A 21,189-nucleotide genomic window follows, 5' to 3' on the forward strand; every position below is an offset into this window, starting at 1 on the left:
CTGAGCCTAGGAAGTGAAGTCAGAGGAAGAGCCGATGCTGGCACGAGCAGCAGGTCAGGGTTGCTGCTCGTTCCAGGAACATTAAAGAGGTTCAGGGAAGGGGTGCGCGCATGTGGCAGGAGGGGTACACTGACAAATCCGCGCATGCCAATTGCGCTCTGACAATTGCACACACAGACAAGTGCGTGCACAACAATGGTGCCCCATCAATTGCGCCCTGTGACTGAATCTGCCATAAGTGGATATCTGGAAGGCCCTGATTTGCTCAGACTCCTCAGGCCCCGTCCCCTGGGAGGGGCATTAGGCAACTGGCCCAATTCTAGTTGGCCCAGGTGTCTAAGGCCCCTCCTATGGGTGGGGCCTTAAGCAACTCGGCCAATCAGACCCTAGGCCCATCCCCAGTGCAGCACACAATGCACCAGGAAGGGCCAGGCCCACCATTTGGACAACAGCGGGCCTGCTGGCTGGAAGATCCATATAGCCGGCCAGCGATTAAGGTTAGTGGGGGGGGGGGGCACAGTCAGAGGGAAGGCGGGGAGGTTGTCCGGCTTGGGCTCCCTCCTGCCGTTGAAGAGTTAGGGGTTTGCTTGTCCAGCAGGAGGGCTTGGGCTCCCTCCTGCCAGTAATTGTGGGGTTCAGGGTGGTTTCTGTCGGCAGTAGAGCTTGGGCTCCCTCCTGCCGATGATCGCACGGGTGTTGGGGGGGGGGTGTTCTTCGGCATGAGAGATTAGGTATCTATCCTGCTGTGATCGTTGGGGAAGGCAAGGGCAGACCACGGTTCCAGGATTCTGTAATCGACATTGTTTTTGACAGATGCCGGTTACAGAATCCTGCTTTTAGGTGGACTGGCCCTTCCTTCGCCTAAAAAGTCTTGTTTTGGGCATTTGGAACATGGGTGATTTTTTGGTCGGGAATGTGTGGTAAGGATAGATGTAGTGGTGTTCTGGGCGATTAAATTGCTCAACGTAGAGGTAGGTCATTAAAAAAAAAAAAAATAACAACCAAAAAACCCTCATTTTGAATGTTTTTTTGGAGAATGGATATTTCCCTGCCTGCTTTCTGCATCTAGGGACTTAGGCCAGAAGGGGACTTAGACGTTTCTTTTGATTATGCCCTTCCACATGTTCAGGGGCAGTCAGGGAGCTGGTATAAATTTCATGCCTAGACTTGGGAGATAGACACATAATTTCTGCCTCCGCCCATATGATATGCGCATACCTGCTATTTATGCAGATTTGTATTTAAATATATGTTTATGTTTATTCAAAGCTTATACGGCGCTACTAATGACTGAAACAGCCAAATCTGAGCGCTCTACCTGAGTTTTTGCAATGACTAGGCTGCAATGAATTCCATCAGCATTAAATATTATCTAGATAACGGTGATGAGAATCAAGGGATGACTCAGTCAGCAGCCGACATCCAGGTAGGAGCTAATTCTACTGGGATAATTACTGCTGAATAACGGGGGCCCTAAATTGGAAGTCCTTTGGGGACAGGGTCATGTCTACTGTACTTGAATATCATTTGCCTTGAACTATATTTTAAAAGGCATGAGCTACTGAAAAATAAAACTCTAAGAAGAGTAAACCGATATTTAGCTTTTATTTGTATATAAAAGCAATTTGGGGACTAAAAAATGATGAAATAAAAGCATGCATTCATATCAGGAAAACAATGTGTCTACGGCTTTGATCCGTCTCCAACCATCAGCCTGTCAGAATTTTTCCGTTGCTGATTTATTGCAGCTCCGCAGACGTATAATTGTACATCTTGTCAATGGATCTAGAAAAGAAATGTGTCATTAGAGCTATGAACATACTCCATCAGCTAAGCTGTTTAATAGATAGATATCCGCATAGACATGCAAGACTTTGACAAGAAAGCGGCCTTTTCGTCATTTTTATAAAGTCCTTATTGTTAAGATTTATCATAATGGAAAGGATCGTAATATTGTATTTTTATATCTCACTCCCAAACAACTGTTATGAAAGCCCACGTTAACACCGCACCCCTGCCTGCATCTCTCATGCTTGATAGGAACTAATTAGCGTTGCACGATTTCGATGTTGGATGCCCTCAAAAAGGCAGCCTGCTTTTCCCCATTGTGAGAGGAAGAAGATCTTTACAGCTGAAGAGGGCTCCCCCGTCTCCTTAAGTTTTTCCTGTTTTTTTTTTTTTTTCAGATAAGGGGCTAGTGTTCAGGAAGAGAAGAAAATCATTAAGAGTTCTACTTTAAAGAGGCCACAGAGGACCTCATTTAAACCAGAAAAAGAAGAATTTGTTTGTGTAGGAGGAGAACAAGGGTGTAGGGGCTAATGGGGAATTGATGAAACAGGTAAAAAAAAAAAAAAAAAAAAATATATATGCATATATATAAAAAACAATAAACAGATTCCAGAATGATGATGTATCCTATTCTAATTCAATTCTGTTTGGAGCAGAAGAGACAAAAGCCTTGCAGAAGTAGTTGTGGATCATGTGATAAACATCCTCTGTTGCCAACAAGCCAAGTGAAAGTATGTCTTTGTAATGTGATTAGGCCTTCATGCAGGGCAGAGAACAATTTATTATTCTGCTTCACAGCTCTGCTTTCTCCTTCTTTTTTTTTTTCTTCTTTTTAAATATTGTTACTCCAGAAACCGGCAATTACTTCAAAATAAATTTACCAGAGATACAATTGTGTCTCCTGGGTCAGTGAATGACTTCACCGTTTTTCTTGAGGAGACAAGGTGTTTATTAGGGATCTCCTTAGTTTACTGTGTAGTGTTTTTTTCAGTTTGAATAATTGTCCAATTAAATATAATTTGGAAATCCATGCTAACTCAGTGCTTGCATTGTATAAGCGAGAATATCTCAGGGACGTGCATTAATAAATCCCGGTGAGTCCCATCTCCTTGAAGAATGGCTTGGTTCAATTTTTTTTGCACCATGGAAAACCGGCCCTTGCAAAGTCTACAGTTCTGGAACTAATAATTTCTATTAATCCATTTCTTCACATTCCCGTGAACGAATGAAGCAAAAATGGCAAAAGACTTTTCAAGTTGTATTATACTAACATAAACCCATTTCTTTCCACAAGGACAACATACATACTGGCTCAGACCAAAGATCCAACTAGTCCCATATCCTGTTTCCACAGAGGCCAATCCAGGTCAGAAGCACCTGGGAGGAAATTAAATAGTAGTGTTCAGGTTTTGGTTTCCTCTCCTCCCCCCACCATTATGGTAGCAATATCATTAAGAGGGCATCCTATTAACATCATATGAACCCCCCCCCTTCAAAATTTTGTGAAATTTTTCCTGTCAATTTAGTGCGAAACATGAAACAATATGGGAAATACCACTGACATTTTCCATGTTGTTTCAAAGAATAACAAAGATTCAAATATTGAGTTAATATTCAGTAGCAGTGAAACAAGCATATTTTTGGAAATACCAACCACAGCATGGCCATTCTTAAGTTCACATATATTCAACACTGCTATGTTATCACGCCACCCCCTGAACAGCACCTACACCATCCCCCAATTACCCCAGCAGCTGCATAATTCCTGATCAAACCCCTAAGCCCCTGATTATAACCCTCCCCTGATAACAAACCCCCAGAGCATGACTCCCCCTTATCATATCTCCTAATCATATCCCTACCCCTTCAAAGGACCTCCCCAACCTGGGGGGTCTACCAGCCCATGCCAGGTATCATAGTAGGTCTCTGGGCAGTTGCTCCTGCTCTTGCCAGTAGCAGCACTCAACATGATGTCCTTAGTGGTAGTCTTGTGGTACTGCTGCTAGGGTCATGCTTCCTTGTATAGAATCATGACTCCTAGTGGTAGTACCATAAGACTACTGCTGGGGGGTGCCATTTTGGGAGATGGTGCCATAAAAGGCAGGAGGTACAGGGCATCACTCCTCCAGAGACCCACTATACCACCGGGTATGGGCTGGTAGGTCCCCAGGGATGGGGCATACCTTTGGAGGGATATGGTTCTGATTGGGGTATTATGATCGAGGAGGGTTGTGATCAGGGGATTGTGAGGAAGAGGTTGTTTGGGGAGCTAGTCTGATCAGGGGTGTGTATGAAGGTGCTGCCTGGGGGGGGGGGGGTAATGTGATCCAAGTTTCATTAAAGTTTGATTTAATCACTTATCTTGGTTTACTAAGCGATGTATAGGGTATAGTTACCAGATTTTACTATTGTAAAATCCGGACACATGGCCCCACCTCCAGGCCCGCCCAATTCCACCCAGCCACGCCCGGTTCAATCCAAGACACACCCTGCTCCGCCTTAGCCTTGCCACCCAGCCCCACCCCTCAACCTGTTCTCGTGCTCGGAGCCACATCGGGAGGGCATCTAGACGTGCACAAGTGTGATGTGATGATGTCACATGCATGCACATGATGTCACCGAGTTGCACCTGCGCATGAGTGGTTGCCCTTCCAACGCGATCCCAAGCTGGAAGCTTTTCAAAACCCGGACAAAGTGCTGGGTTTTGAAAAGCCGTCCGGACTCCCTGACATGTCCTCTAAAAGAGGACATGACCAGGTGAATCCGGATGTCTCGTAACCCTAGGGTGGGAGGGGGAGGGGAAAAGCAATTCTATACTTAGCACTAGTAGTTAGGCACATCAATGCCTTCACCGAGCACCAATTCTATAACTGCATTTGCTTGCCAAGATGCCGTTATAAATTACCAGTGTGAGCCCACTTATAATGGCGCACAACGATCGGAGGGAAACAGACAGGCCAGACATCACCTCACGCTTAGATTACTGCAATTCGCTACTCTAAGGTCTTCTGCTCAGATTAGAGAATGACACGGTGACAAAATTCATCACCGTTCCCGTCCCCGCGGATAACTGCGGGAAACCATTTTCATGTCATTCTTTAAGGAGAGAGGGAAGAATCATTGGGCACAACCACTGACCCGCAAGCTTTGCTTTGAAGAATGCTGGTGTAGAAGGACCGAGGTTGAAATAGACACTAGAAAATGACATGGGATTATTTCCCGCGGTTATCCGCGGGGACGGGAACGGTGATGAATTTTGTCACCATGTCATTCTCTAGCTCAGATATCTTTCTCCCCTTCAATCCGTCCAGAATTCGACTGCACGACTCATATTCCGTGAGAGCCACTATACTCACGTCATCCCTCTCCTAAAGTCACTTCATTGGCTTCCCATCTATTTCTGAGTACAATTCAGACTCCTCATGCTGACCTACAAATGTATTCACTCTGCTGTCCCTCACTATCTCTCTTTACTTATCTCCCCCTATGTTCCCCCCCCCCCCGCGAGCTCCGCTCAGCTGGTAAGTTCCTCCTATATGTGCCTTTCTCCTCCTCTGCCAACTCCAGACTAGAGGTCTGCACGGGAATGGGGATTGTGGGAGTCCCGCGGGGGTCCCACGGGAATCCCTCCTAACCCACAGGAATCCCATGGGGACCCCCCTCTGACCCGCGGGACTCCCACGGGGACCCCCCTCTAGCCAATGGGATTCCCACGGGGATGGAAGGCTTTGGAAGCAGGGTTCGTCCATATAATATAATGGACACGTCAGCCTTAGTAAAAGAGAGGGTTTATAAGTTAATTACCTGAACAGAGAATAAAAAAAGGTTCCACCAAAGAGATTCCACAAGGAAAACGGCAGCGCAAACATAAAAGAAACTGGAATTGATGATCCTGTCAGAAGTAATTGCTGCTTTTTATGGGGATGGGCGGGGATGGAGGTAATTCCTTGCGGGGATGGGTGGGGACGGAGAGGATCCTGGCGGGGACGGGCAGGGATGGGTGGGATTTCTGTCCCCGCGCAACTCTCTACTCCAGACTCCGTCCCTTCTGTCTCACTGCATCGTATGCCTTGAACAAACTGCCTGAATCCCTTTGGCAGGCTCCGTCTTTGGCAGTGCTTAAGTCCAAGTTAAAAGCGCATCTCTTCAAGACTGCTTTCAACTCCTAACTGTTCTCACCTTGGGTTCTGCTTCCCCAACCCTATAGGTCAATGTCTGTCTGTCCATGTTAGAGTGTAAGCTCTTCCGGGCAGGGACATCTATTTGATGTCAAAATGTACAGCGCTGCGTAAGCCCTTCAGCGCTACAGAAGTGATACATAGCAGCAGTAGTAGTCAGCTGGAATGGGATGGATCTGCAACCAGCTTGTGTTTTGTGATTTATACCTGGTTTGAGTCAGTGTAAATTCTCGCACCCAGTGTGTATCCCTGACCACCCTTTATAGAATACCATTTGGTGTCCAATTTTTCCAGCACCATATACTGAATTCAAGCCATTATTATTTTTGATTTAACTTCCTTTTAAGAACATAAGAATAGCGCTACTGGGTCAGACCAATGGTCCATCAAGCCCAGTAGCCCATTCTCACGGTGGCCAATCCATGCCACCAGTACCTGGCCAAAACCCAAGAAGTTTCTATAATCCCATTCTATAATCCCAAAGAGTAACAAAAGATTCTAGAACCCCAAGGAGTAGCAACATTCCATACAGAATTTCAAAGAATAGCAAGATTCCAGAATCCCAGAGAGTAACAAGATTCTAGAACCCCAAAGAGTAGCAACATTCCATGCTCCCGATCCAGAGCAAGCAGTGGTTTCTCCCATGTCTTTCTCAATAACAGACTATGGACTTTTCCTCCAGGAACTTGTCCAAACCTTTCTTAAAACAAACTACGTTATCCGCTTTTACCACATCCTCTGGCAACGCGTTCCAGAGCTTAACTATTCTCTTTTTTTAAAAAATATTTCCTCCTCTTGGTTTTAAAAGTATTTCCCTGTAACTTCATCGAGTGTCCCCTAGTCTTTGTCATTTTCGAGGGAGTGAAAAATCGATCCACTTGCACCCGTTCTACTCCACTCGGGATTTTGCAGACTTCAATCATATCTCCCCTCAGCCGTCTCTTTTCCAAGATGAAGAGCCCTAACCTCTCTAAGTCTTTTCATGAAGTGATTTAACCAAAGCAGTTTACAATCCTTTGAATAGTAATCAGGCATTCTTTATGTATTTTCCTTATCTATCCTGGCATGCTCATAATTTAACTGTGCTACCCGGGGCAACAGAGAGCTGAGTGACTTGCCCAGAGTCACAAGGAGCAGACTGGAATTGAACTCTCAACCTCAGGGTGCTGAAGCAAGAGCTGTAACCAGTAGGCTGCCTTCTCCACGCCATATGAAAGAAAAAAAAATTGCATTAAGTACAAAACGTCTGCATTAACTGTTGTGGGGGGGGGGGGGGGGGCATTCCCAACACCTTGGAGAAGGCAGCTATACAGCAAACAAAGCAATATTCACTAAGATGTTTGAAAGTGCATGGCTGATAATGTGGAATGCAGTTAGCTACACCTATGGGAGTTTCTCGAACTGTACTGCATTACCAGCTGTCTTGCCAGTTAACACATGGGAACAATCTTCCCATTAACTGGTAAGCACAGCCCCAGCTCTCTCCCCACCTATACAATGCCCCTTAATTTGAAATTCCACGTTAGTTGTTTAAAAGGCTCTCACATGACCTTTTTATGTTAATATGGACAGGGGAGGTTGGAAAACAAGGGAGGGAAGGAGCAGCATGGATGTTAACACATATTAGCATAATGTGAATTAAATGGAAAGGCAGGAAGTTAGAATGAAACACCGGCCCCTTAGAAGATTTTGATAGATAAGGACCACATTGTTCGCCTATGTTTATCCAACTTGTGGTCGTCTCCCTCCCTCTGCCCTTATAGTCCCTTTGGGCTAGATTCACTTTCCTGTCCGATCTGGTTCCAATCCGCTTCCGAGTCTTGCTGGGCAACCCATTCATTAAAGGCTCCCCATGCAAATGACCTAATCGGAAACACGCCCACAAGCGATCCCACGGACCGCTGAAGACCGATCGTGACGCACGCGCAGACCATCGCTGATGGCTATACATGCGATCCGCGCATGTGCCGCTCTCCTGCCCCCTGCGAGGTCAAAACAAAGGGGGAGGGATGGCGAAGTATTGGCAGGAAAGGCAGACATGGTCAAGGGCTGAGCCGGGTCCAGTCTCGTCTCCCGACAGGACTGGCTGCAGCCTCTTTTAAAAAAGCCGAGGGGGGGGAACTTCCAAACTATGAAACAGAACCCAAAACCCGCCCTGCCTCTCCTGCTCTCTGCTGCCCTTTCTCCGCAGTGCGAGCCTGTGGTTTTAAAGCGGGGATGCACTGCAGGGAAGGGCAGCAGAGAGCAGGAGAGTCGGGGTGGCACTTTTCCCCACAGACTCAATGGTTTAGCGGACGTAGAAGCAGGCTTTCTGCTTGAACATACGAGGTAGGCAGGGCGGCAGAGAGTAGGGTTTTTTTCAGGGCTGCAGGGCTGGTATTTCAGGGCGGGAGAGAGCGACTGGTCCTCATCAGTCGCTTGGTTTCGGATCGGCCAGCCCAGTCGATGTGCCTGAAAAATGTTGGTGAATCGCTGCCTTCCTAGATTTGCATGCCATTTCCCTCATTTGCATGCACGGATCGGATCGGAAGCAGACAGGATCGGCCAGAATGTTAGTGAATCGGGTCGGGGTCGCAAACCGATCGGTACACAATCGGTTAGCTTAGTGACTCTAGCCCTTTGAGGGGTAATTCTACATGAAATCACCTATTTTACTCGCACGTCATGTACGCCCTGTGTAATACATGTGGGTAAAATAGGGGATGTTTCTTTCATAGAGTTTCATATCAAGACTTTTTTGCTTTAGAACTTCTTTTCCTCTGGAACATGCTCACTTCTTGTGCATTATTTATATCTCAGAGCTATTTGAATTTTTCTATCATATCCTTCCTCTTTCATCTTCTCCAGGTAATAAGTCTGCATTGTCTCTGGCCTGCCTCTACTTTCTCTATAACTATCCTTTGGAGATGTGTCCTCCAGAGCTGGACACGATGCTCCAGATGAGCTCAACCAATGATTTATACAGGGGTTGGCTTGGTTTCCTTTGGAATCTTCTGCTCTTTTTTTACCCTCTGGAGTGGATCCCTGCCTCTTCTTGTTTCTGTACCATTACGCTGAAGGAATGGCCAGCTTTCTCTTAATTCATTTTTTTTTATCAGTTTCGCTTGTCAGAGAAGCCAGATCGCCTTGTTCTAAAAGAGGAAACAGAAAGTTCCACAATTCTTACTGTGTTGGCTCAAGTTCAGCTCAATTTCCCAGAGACAGCCGAGGAGGGAAGTGGGCTTACCTGCATTTGCTAATTAGTAGCTGCAGATTCTGTAGCTCTGGCACTGTTGACCTGTAGAAAAGTTTATTCGCACCACGACAAACTTGTATTAACTGTGAGTATGCAAAAGCCTTCTTTGCCTAAACCTGATCTAACATTTTTAATCCCAAACAACATCAGGAACTGGTCCACTGGTTACATTGCTACTCAGGGATAAGTCCCTCTCTTTCTGTGTAAAATCTAAATCTATATAGGAGGAGCTTCAAAAAGTTTCTGCACGTTTATTTTTTAAGCTATTAAATATCTCAAAAGCAAATTACATCACTTTTCCACAAAATCACCGGCTTGCCTGACTAACTAGTCACATGACATATATTTATTTATTCAATTTTTTTAGCCCATCCTCCCAAAGGAGCCCAGATTGGGTTACAAAGTGCATCTATAATCGGGACAGGACAGAGATGGCATAATTTACATAAATTACAATATAGACATGACAATAAAACATATGCCCTAAGTAGCATCTGGTGAGATTAGATGGCATAGGTGCGTTGACTGAGTGGCATTTCTGGGTGCATGACTTTAAGGCGCTGGGTTTGTAAAGAGGAAGCTTATCACAGCCTTCCTAAAGTTCCAGAGTCCATCTAGTGATCTAACAGATGGGGGAATGGTGTGACAAAGTCTGGGTGTGAAATGTGAGTAGGAGCATTTGCGGGCTGTTTCAGTTTTGAGGTAGCGTCCAGGAGGAATGGTCAGTCATTTTTCTCCTTGGGACCTCAGCGATCGCTTTGGGAAGTAGATTTGTAGTTTAGTTTTCATGTAGTATGGAATCGTTTCATGGAAGGTTTTGAAAGCGAGGAGCAGGGCCTTGAAGGTGCAGTGTTTTTGAATGGGCAGCCAGTGCATGGAAGCTAATGCAGGGGTAACATGGTCGCGGATGCCTAGGTTTTTCAGAAGGTGGACTCCAGCGTTTTGCACCCTTTGGAGGTGGGAGAGAGTTTTGGTAGGCAGGCCCACTAGTAGAATGTTACAATAGTCTACGCGGGATAGTACAAAAGTGTAGAATAGTTGGGTAAATTTGGGTTCTGAGAAGTATGCACGTATGGTTTTTAGTTGGCGGAGGTAGTAGAAGGAGGATGATACTAGTTTGGATACGTGATCTGTCATTGATAAGTTAGTCAAGAGTTACTCCTAGGCTAAACTAAACTAAACCTTAAGTTTATATACCGCATCATCTCCACGGATGTTGTGGAGCTCGGCACGGTTTACAAGAAGTCATCAGCATATGTGTAGATTGTTTCAAGGGGGGATAATTGGAGAAGTTTCAGGGAGGACATATAGATGTTAAAGAGAATAGGGGATAGGGGTGATCCCTGAGGGACACTGCAAGATGGTGTCCAAGGAACGGACATGGTGCCATTTGTGTTGACAGTGTAGGAGCGAGAGCGTAGGAAGTTTGAGAACCACTTTAGGACGGTGGAGTCAATTCCTATCTCGGAAAGTTGATAAAGTAGTATATCGTGGTGGACAACATCGAAAGCTGCAGAGAGATCGAATTGTAATAGGACAGCGAATTTGTTACGAGAATGTAGTTGTTGCACCTTAGAAATTAAGGAAACTAGGAGGGATTCGGTGCTGAAGCTGGGTCTGGTCAAGCCATATTGGTAGGGATGGAAGATGGAGAATCTCTCTAGGTAATAAGAGAGCTGGGTGGCGACTGTGATCTCTAGCAGTTTAGTTAGGAGAGGGATATTTGCTATGGGATGGTAGTCTTTTTGGTGTAAGGGTGTTTGTGCTCCAGGAAAAGGTTGGATTGGGGTATACGCATAAATCTTTGTGGCTCCAGAGAAGTTCTGCTTGGATTCATTTAACTGTAACTTGTTCCCAGTTATCTAAGTCTTTATTTCAGTTAAACAAGATTGGAGGTTATAGATTTGTGTGTCTCGGTGATGGCCTAGGGGAAGATAGAGTTGTAGGTCGTCAGCGAAAGAGTGGATTCTGATTCAGTGTTTTCCCCGCTATGTCCATTACTGGTTTGACATAGAGGTTGAATAGGAGAGGTGATAGTAAGGCTCCCTGAGGCACTCCATAGTGGCATGGTTTGGGTTCAGAGAAGGATTTTCCTAGTAGCGATCTGTCACAAAAATGTGAACGTGCTGAAACTTTTTGAAGAAACATGGTATATATTTGTGATGAGCAGTCAGACACATTCATGTCATTTTTTTCAAGTTTTTTCTTGTTTAAAAATGAATATCATTAAAAGGTGCGCATTAACGTAGAAATTCTATAAATGGCACCTAACATTAGGCACCTAATGTAATTGTTTAATATATTAATGGTTGCTAATTGACTATTAGCACTTTGTAATTGGTGTAAATTGCACTTAAATGGAAGTTGGGCGCCTGACTTGGTAAGCCCATGCAAGTTTGAGGTAGACGCCTAATCCAAGGGACCTACCACAAAGAAGGGGGCGGAGCGTGGGCATGTTTTGTATCTAGGTGCCTGTTTTGGACTTAGGCGCCAGAATTTAGGCCAAGAAAACCCTGGCATAAATATGGTACACCTAAAAGTTAGGATGCCTGATGACACCTCAGGCCATTCAAACTAATCTGATAGGAGGTAACATTGATAACATTCACTTAAGGGTAGAACAACGGATCATTCATGACCTCAAAACACTGTGGCCCGCAGATCTGAACACTGTAATAGATTACAGTGTATTTCTTTGAACAGTTGCTTTACCAATTTACCAGTCTCTACTGTGCCATCTTACTTCATCACATTTATTTGATAGTATGGCCAAATGCACCACAGATTATTCATACTATCTTCACTGTGCAAGTTTTAATGTATGTTAGCAAGTGGCTCTGTACAAACATGAGAGAGACGTTTAAATACCTACGTGGCGTATATGCACATGTCGAGTCTCTTTCATTTGAAAGGAAGCTCTGGAATGAGAGGGCATAGGATAAAGTTAAGAGGTGATAGGCTCAAGAGTAATCTAAGGAAATACTTTTTTACAGAAAGGGTAGTAGATGCGTGGGACAGTCTCCCGGAAGAAGTGGTGGAGACAGCAACTGTGTCTGAATTCAAGAAAGCCTGGGATAGGCACATGGGATCTCAGAGAGAGAAAGAGATAATGGTTACTGTAGATGGGCAGACTGGATGGACCATTCGGCCTTTAGAATATAATAATATATAATAATAATTATTATATTTGGCTTTTATCTGCCATCATGTTTCTATGTTTCTATACAGTACCAAACAGATGATTTGTATAGAAGTGAAGAAAACAGCAAAAAGAGGTACTGGAGATATCACAGCCAACTGATGGTCACGAGTCTTTTATTTAATAATAAACAATTAAAATGTATAAATACAAACAAGGTCCCGGACTAGGATCCAAGTTGGCATCTTTACTTCACACTTTTGGTGCTTCATTTGTCGCCGAAACTTGGATCCTAGTAAGGACTTTGTTTGTATTTATACATTTTAATTGTTTATTATCAAATAAAAGACTGGTGACCATTAGTTGGCTGCAACATCTCCAATGCCTCTTTTTGCTGTTTTCTTCATAGTAGTCCGAGAGGCTTTGTCTCTTCTATTTTTGGTTCTCTTGTATACAAGTGGCCATTGTATTTTCACGCCTCTTCTTTTATGTTTCTTCATAAGCCTGTGCTATTTGTCATTCCCAGGCTTGGTTATAAGCTACCTCTAGTTTTCCCCGTTCCCTTGTTTTAAGTTCAGCCTTTTACCATCCTGTCTGCACGTGCCTACCTTATCATTTGCTAGTCTAGTTATCACTCATTTCCCCTCTTCTTTTCAATGTGTGGCGGCAGCGAACAGAATGCTAGGAATGATTAAAAAGGGGATCACGAAAAGATCAGAGAGGGTTATCATGCTGCTGTACTGGGCCATGGTACGCCCTCACCTGGAGTACTGCGTCCAGCACTGGTCGCCGTACATGAAGAAGGACACAGTGCTACTCGAAAGGATCCAGAGAAGAGCGACCAAAATGGTTAAGGAGCTGAAGGAGTTGCCATATAGTGAGAGGTTAGAGAAACTGGGCCTCTTCTCCCTTGAAAAGAGGAGACAGAGGGGACATGATCGAAACGTTCAAGATAATGAAGGGAATAGACTTAGTAGATAAAGACAGGTTGTTCACCCTCTCCAAGGTAGAGAGAACGAGAGGGCACTCTCTAAAGTTAAAAGGGGATAGATTCCATACAAACGTAAGGAAGTTCTCCGTCACCCAGAGAGTGGTAGAAAACTGGAACGCTCTTCCGGAAGCTGTTATAGGGGAAAACACCCTCCAGGGATTCAAGACAAAGTTAGACAAGTTCCTCCTGAACCAGAATGTACGCAGGTAAGGCTAGACTCAGGACACTGGTCTTTGACCTAAGGGTTGCCACGTGAGCGGATTGCTGGGCACGATGGACCACTGTGTATATATATATATATATATATATATATATATATAGTAATCATCTATCTATCTATCTATCTATATATATATAAAAGAACATAATAATTGCCGCTGCTGGTCTGACCCACCTCTAACATCTCCATCATTCCCCCCCCCCCAGACTATGGCTGAGTACGTCTACGACAAGGTTCATAAAATTAACCTTGAATTCTCAACTTCCCCCAGCCCACTCTACCTACCTCCCCCTCGGCCCTTGCCACCTTATCTTTCTTTCCTAAAATTACTGAGGAGGAAACTGCATATTTTCTTTCCTCCTCCCACTCACCACCACCCATCCCTACCCATCTACTTACCACTATCTCTCCTATTGCCTTCTATCTGCCAAATCCTCAACTTTTCACTCTCCATCTCAACTGTGCCTGATGCCTTCAAACATGCTGTTATATCACTCCTCAAAAAAAATATCCCTTGCTGAATCCTACCTGCCCTTACAACTATCATCTTGTCTCCCTCCTCCCCCTTCTTATTCAAGCTACTTGAACATGCTGTCCACCGCCATTGTTTTGCCTTTTTTTAATCTCAAGCTATCCTTGACCTGCTTCAATTGGGCTTTCACCCTCTTCATTCTATAGAAACTGCCTTTATGAAAGTCTCCAATGATCTGCTCCAGGCCAAATCCAAAGTATTCTACTCCATCCTCATCCTTCTTGATCCATTCCCAGCTTTTGACATGATACATCTCCATTTACTCATCAATATACTGTCCTTGCTTAGATTTCAGGGCTCTATTATCTCATGGTTTTCTTCTTATCTTTTCCATCATACCTTTGGAATATGCTGTGGTAGATCCTCCTCCATCACCATCCTGGGACTACTTCTTTTTTCCATCTACACATCTTCCATTGGTGTTCTAATCTTCTCCCATGGCTATGCCGACAACTCACAGATCTATCTCTATATACTTGAAATATTGAAAGACATTCAGTCCCAGGTTTCAACTTGCTCGTCTGACATTGCTACCTGGATGTCTCACCGCCCTCTAAAATTAAACATGCCCAAGACTAAGCTCCTTATCTTACCACCTACACCCATCTCTCCTCTTCCCCCATTCTCTATTTCTGTGAACAACACCCTCATCCTCCTTGTCTTGTTGGCTCACAATCTTAGGGTAATCTTTGACTCACTGGCATACCTAGCATATGTGACACCCAGGTCCCATCATTTTTTGACCCCCCCCCCCACCACCATCTGTACAGAAAACATGCTTTTTAGTAACAAGCCACACGTCACACATGAGTACCTAGGAAAAGGCAGCATCTTACATATGCAGTGAGTAGTACAACATCAATACACTCATTGTAAAACTAAACAAGCCAGACTAGTACAGATCAATCCTGCAGTCAAGCCTAACAAAAAAACATGTCTTTCGAACACACAGAACACAGAAAACACCTTCGCCTAATATGGAATATGTAATCACAAACTAACCCCTCCCTCTTTTACAAAACTATAGTGTGGAATTTAGCCACAGTGGTAACAGCTCTGACGCTCATAGAATTCTGAGCATCAGAGCTGCTACCACCACGGCTGGCGCTAAAAAGCGCTCCACAGTTTTGTAAAAAGGGGGGATAAAATAGAAATACATAGACAAAGGTTAAATTGAACCAGTAAGAAGCTGGACTCTGCATACAATGCAACACCACAGAAACAGTGACACATGTCTCCTAAAGCAATAAATAAATAGAAAATTTTTTCTACCTTTGTCTTCTGTGGTTTCTGCTTTCCTCATCTTCTTGTAACTCTCTTCCTTCCATCCACTGTCTGCCGTCTCTCTTCCCCTATATGGCATCTTCTCTCCTTCTATGCCCCTTCCAGAAACTGTATGCCTGCCCCTTCCATCTCTCCTTTCACCCCCATTGGTCTGGCATCTCTCTCCTCTCCTTCCCTCTCCCACTCCTCTCCTCTGCAATCTCTTTCCCTTTTTTCCCTCATTTTCCTTTTCAATTTATTTTCTGCATCTGTCTAGATTACGTTCTTACTACCCTCTCATCAATGTCCTTTTTTTTACTGTCTACCTAAAGCTTGCCACCTCTTTCCCTCACCCCTTCCAGTATCTAACTCTATCCTCGTCCCTCAATTCAGCATGTGCCCTTTTTTCTTTCTCCTCCCCACTTCCTTCCAGCATCTGCTCCCCCTCTCCCTCACACTTCCATTCAGTGGCTGTCCCTCCTTTCCCCCACACTTCCATTCAGTGTCTGTCTCTCTCTCTACCCCTTCCATCTACTGTTCACCTTCTGTATCGCCCCTTCCAGTCACTGCCCTCTCTGCCCTTTCCATCCAATGTCTGCCTTCTCTCTCTTCCATACAACATCTTCCTTCTTTCTATGTTCCTTTCATAACTATTTATCCTGTGCCCCTTCTCTCCTTTGTACATGATTGATTTCAGCTCTGCCACCTCTCCATTTTTTTCTCTCTGTCACCAACCCATCCCCTATGCTCTTGCATCTCTCTCTTAGCCTTTCTTTACTTTGCACCCCACAGTCTGGTATCTGCCCTTCCCTGATTCTCTGGCATTTTTCTCCTTTCCTTCCATCTTTCCCTCCCCCTCCATGCTCTGAGATCTCCCCCTTCCTTTTCCCTTAGTCTGGCATACGTTCCTCCTTCCCTCCAAGCCATGGCATCTCCTTTCATTCCCTCCCTCATCTTCCTTCTCCATCCAGCTGGGTACAGCAACACTCTCCCCTGCAGCTCTGGACTTCCCCACACCTGCTCCTCCCAGATTGCCAATGCTTCGGTTACTCTTCTTTCTTCCTCCCTCCCACCAACGCGGGACCCTGCGGCACCATCATCTTAGTCCCTCTAACGCCGGCCCTGCAGCTCCGGACTTCTCCACACCTGCTCCCCCCCCCCGATCGCTATTATTTTAAATGTTATGGCAACCGCGGCGCTTATCCATCGGAGGAGACTTCTAACCTCGGCCTGCCCCGGAACTCTTCCTGCAACAGCAACTTCCTGTTCCCGGCAGTGAGAACAGCCGGCTGTGCATCCCCCCAAGGCATGCACCCGGGGCGGACCTCCCCCCCCTCCCCCGCGGTACACCACTGCTTTGACTCATCTCTCTTCTCTTCACATATCCAACAGACTACCAAAATCTGTTTCTTTCTCCACAATATCACGTCCTTTCTGAGCGTACTTAATCCATACCTTCATCACCTCTCACCTAGATTACTGCAGCCTACTTCTCACTGGCCTTCCACTAAACCATATCTCTCCCCTTCAATCTATTCAGAACTCTGCTGCAAGTCTCATATTCCACCAATGTTGCTATGCCAACATTACCTCTCTCCTAAAGTCACTTCATTGGCTTCCTGTTTCCACATACAGCTCAAACTCCCACAAGTATATTTGCTCTGCAGCTCTTCAGTATATCTCCCCCATATGCCCCCCCCCCCCCGGGCACTCTGCTCATTGGGTAAGTCCCTCTTATCTGTACCCTTCTCTTCTATGGCCAACTCCAAACCCAGTCCTTTCTACTTTGCTGCACGCATGCCTGGAACAAACTGCCTGACTCAATATATCAAGCTTTGTCTCTGGTGGTATTCAAATCCTGACTCAAAGTCCAATTCTTTGAAGCTGCTTTCAATTCCAAACTCCAACCCACCTCCTAAGCACCAAGATCTGTCGTATCATTCCCTCTGTAATTCCCCCACTAGAGCACTGTGTATAGATGCACCTTCTTGTCCAGTTTGTCTGTCTTGACTAGATTGTAAGCTCTTTTGAGCAGGGACTGTCTCTGCTGTGTTTTGATGTACAGTGCTGCGTATGTTTAGTAGCACTATACAAATGATAAGCAGGAACATTATATAGATTTATATGAATATGAAGAGACCAAAAAGAGAAAGGATGTGAGACTGAAATAAGTTAAACATGGGTTTTTGTTTTTTTTGCATAATCACCCCAGCATCTTTTCTGCATTCTTTGTCATTCCCTGTGGGAGAATGAATTGGATTTATCTGCCATATTCACAGCAATGGAGGTGATCCAGGTTGAAAGAAAATCAATAAGATGTGTCCATTTATGCCACACAAAGGAAGAAAGGTCTGAAGAACAGACATAGGCCATGATTCAAGCTCTAGAGACTTAATAAGACTTCTGCTCTTGTTTGAAGGGGATGGTAATTTATATCTTACTTTGAACTTTTTTTTTTTTATGCTTCATAAAACCATCAGAATTCAATGACATGGGAAGCAAGGAAAAGGTGGTTTGATGCTGGATTAGAAAACCTAACCCATTTGGGAAGAGCCCCATTAAAAAGTTCAAAAATGTGCAGTTTTGGAGAAGATTAAAGGCAGATCATATCATGCTACCGTCCTGATTTATCACCATCAATAAAACCATAGTTTGAAACTGATATTAAAACAGAATAAATAAAAAATACATGTCAGGAACAGCAAGCGCTCTTTCTATCATACATTTTCATATTGTTTTGATATTATTTTACCCTCGAAAAATGAACAAATATACAAATATTTTCCTAGCTGCAAAAGAATTGAAAGAATATTCCGCGCGACATAACCTTCACCTATCTGAATGGTGTTTAAGCAGTTCAACTAGTGGAATATTATTTAACAATTTAGGGGCCCTTGTACTAAGCAACGGTAAGCGCTAATATGCCCCCGAAACAGCAAAAATAGCCTAACGTGGGGTACGCTGAAGTGTTCCGCGATAATTTTATCATTTGCTTGGGCTAAACGTGTTGTATTTATTTGTTTAATTTTTGGGGGGTAGGAGGGGGAAAGGTGAGAATAATGTTCAAATTTGCCTGTCTGTGTTATAAAACATAGTTTGGTCTTGCTCCAAATTATCTTATAAATCATTTTGATTTAATCAGAAATGAATCGCTCTTCACGCAGCATTTCCCCGTTTTCTTTCCCATCATTAAAACGTCGTATATATTAAAGATTTCAAGCAGGGAAATGGAATGAAAATGTCGGTGGTTTGACCTTGACCTCATCTTCATATCAGGGTTTTAGAAGATCATTAAAAACTTATTTGTTTGATAAATTTGTTTAATCAGACTTGTTAATCCAGAGGTGTCAAAGTCCTTCCTCGAGGGCCGCAATCCAGTCGGGTTTTCAGGATTTCCCCAATGAATATGCATGAGATCTATGCGCACGCGCTGCTTTCAATGCATATTCATTGGGGAAATCCTGAAAACCCGACTGGATTGCGGCCCTCGAGGAGGGACTTTGTGATCCCTGGCCTAGATCACAGGTGTTAAAGTCAGTCCCCAAGGGCTGCAATCCAGCTGGGTTTTCAGGATTTCCCCAATGAATATGCATGAGATCTATGTGCACGCACTGCTTTCAATGCATATTCATTGGGGAAATCCTGAAAACCCAACTGGATTGCGGCCCTCAAGGAGGGACTTTGAGATCCCTGTGTTAATCCTATTATAACGTGATCTTGTGTATTATGTATTTTTGATGTAAATTCGCTGTGTTTTATAGTTCGCTTTTACTGTGAACCACATTGAACTGTGAGGTATTGCGGTATAAAAACAAATTTATTATTATTATGTCAGGGGTGGAAAATCAGTGTGAAAGTGCTATTCAGTTAGCATGCTGACATTAACATGAGCTAAGGCTCGGATACTCTAATTGGCACAGATTTTTTAGGCACTGGTAGGTACCCAAGCTCAGTAAAAAAAAAAAAAAAAAAACCCACAGTTTAAATGATGTTTTATAACTGAGTCTGAAGGTGCCATTTGACACCTAAAAAAAAATCGGCACTGTAATCGCACCTCTGTAGGTGTTTTAGGCCGCCTAACACCACTGTGGGCATGGCTAATGCCAAAAGTGGCATTAGACGACCTAAGGCGTCTATGGAGGTACGATTCACATCAAAAGATGGTGCCGGAAATGTAGGCCTAGGAAACCCTGTCATGATTCTCTACCGACGCTGTTGTGTGAGTGACATGCAATCAGCAGCCGCTTTTAAGGTGGCCGTCGACAATGACTCCAGTTAAAGAATCTGGGTCTTGGCACATCCTAAATAGGAGGTAGTAAGTGTTCCCATGTTAATTCTTTTTAATGGCCGCACGCTAATATGAATGTTAGCACAAAGCCAATGATAAAAAAAAAGGAAAAAAAATGCTGATTTTAGGACTTTGCTTGAAATGGGCATAGCACATAGGAAAGATCTGTGTAAAGATCCACTAAGCCTATTTCTTAGTGAAGCTTAGAAAAGGGCCTCTAAGAGATTGGGTTCCCATTTACCATTATAAATTGGAGATATTTGTGAAGGGACAGAAAAGAAAGCCTTTTCTAAAATGTACAAAGGTAAGACAGGGTCACCTTATTTTGTCACTGAAACCTCTAACACTATTCCTCAGTATTCTTTCTGATACATATACTTGTTGTCACCTGTTCTTCTAGCTCAGCTGGGATCAAAGCTGGAATCTAGTGCCAAGAGTTTTAAACACAACCACCTGAGGGCCAAGTTCTCTGTTGCAGCCCTGAATTAATTGGGCCTGATATTGGGCTTGAATGTATTGGGCCTAGCTATCTGGAAATTCAATTTTGGGGCCTTATCCTGTGACTGGCATTGAATTTCCATTCTAATTTGAGCTGTGTTTGACATAGCTGGCTAAGTCAAAGATAGAGGTGCTATCAAGGCAGATCTATCTGGCTGCTAGACGGCCAGTCAGCCAAAAAATATTGGCAGGGACTGGCTAGGTTGAGTTACATAGCTGGTGACCAGGCTAGCTGCTGCCCTGGATATTCAGTGGGAAATAGTCAGCTATCATTACATTAGGGATTTCTATTCCGTCATTACCTTGCGGTTCAAGGCGGATTACAAAAGACTTAAAGACGGTGTTTTACAAAAAGATTTCTGGTCCTTTTTTTTGGGGGGGAAAAAAAGAGTAAAACAGGTTGATTTGGGGGTTAGAGGGATGAAAGAAGGAAGCTTGAGAGGTTAGGACATTTTCAGGGATCATCCCACTGAATATCAGCAGTTGACCATCTTGGTGCTATGCAGCCAACCAGGAGCCACTCCTGTCTGGACAAATAGCACTGAATATTGGGTACATAGACTAAACCGGGAAAAATCACAGTTTCCTCTGTAAAGGGGGAGAGGGAGATGTTTCCCCACACCCCACCAACAGTTCTAAGTAAAGGGGGGGGAGGGGGTCCTCCCCTTGGAGTGCTTTAAAATAGTGTTTTAATGCAGTGCACTGAAGTCCTGCGCATTAGAGAATGACACGGTGACAAAATTCATCACCGTTCCCGTCCCCGCGGATAACCGCGGGAAACCATCTTCATGTCATTCTTTAAGGAGAGAGGGAAGAATCAGAGTATGAATGGCCACAACCACTGACTCGCAAGCTTTGCTTTGAAGAAGGACTGAGGTTGAAACAGACACTAGAAAATGACATGGGATTGTTTCCCGCGGGGATGGGAACGGTGATGAATTTTGTCACCGTGTCATTCCCTACTGCGCATGATTGTCTGCCTGGCATTGTCCGCGCGCGATTGTCTCACGCAATTTTGACTCATCACTGAATATTGGATGTCTCAGTGCCTATGTGA

General features: G+C 44.3%; 1 protein-coding gene across 1 annotated transcript in view; it reads right to left on the minus strand.

Annotated features, from left to right (window-relative positions):
- Window positions 1–14,342, minus strand: part of LOC117352355 (tetraspanin-3-like) — a 69,599-nt gene extending 55,257 nt beyond the window's left edge. The window contains exon 1 of the mRNA XM_033928787.1: window positions 14,165–14,342. Within this exon, the coding sequence (XP_033784678.1) occupies window positions 14,165–14,342 (178 nt within the window). The remainder of the gene's footprint in view (window positions 1–14,164) is intronic.
- Window positions 14,343–21,189: the final 6,847 nt, after the last annotated feature.

This window comes from Geotrypetes seraphini, chromosome 19 (genome assembly GCF_902459505.1).
Source record: "Geotrypetes seraphini chromosome 19, aGeoSer1.1, whole genome shotgun sequence".
NCBI lineage: Eukaryota > Metazoa > Chordata > Amphibia > Gymnophiona > Dermophiidae > Geotrypetes > Geotrypetes seraphini.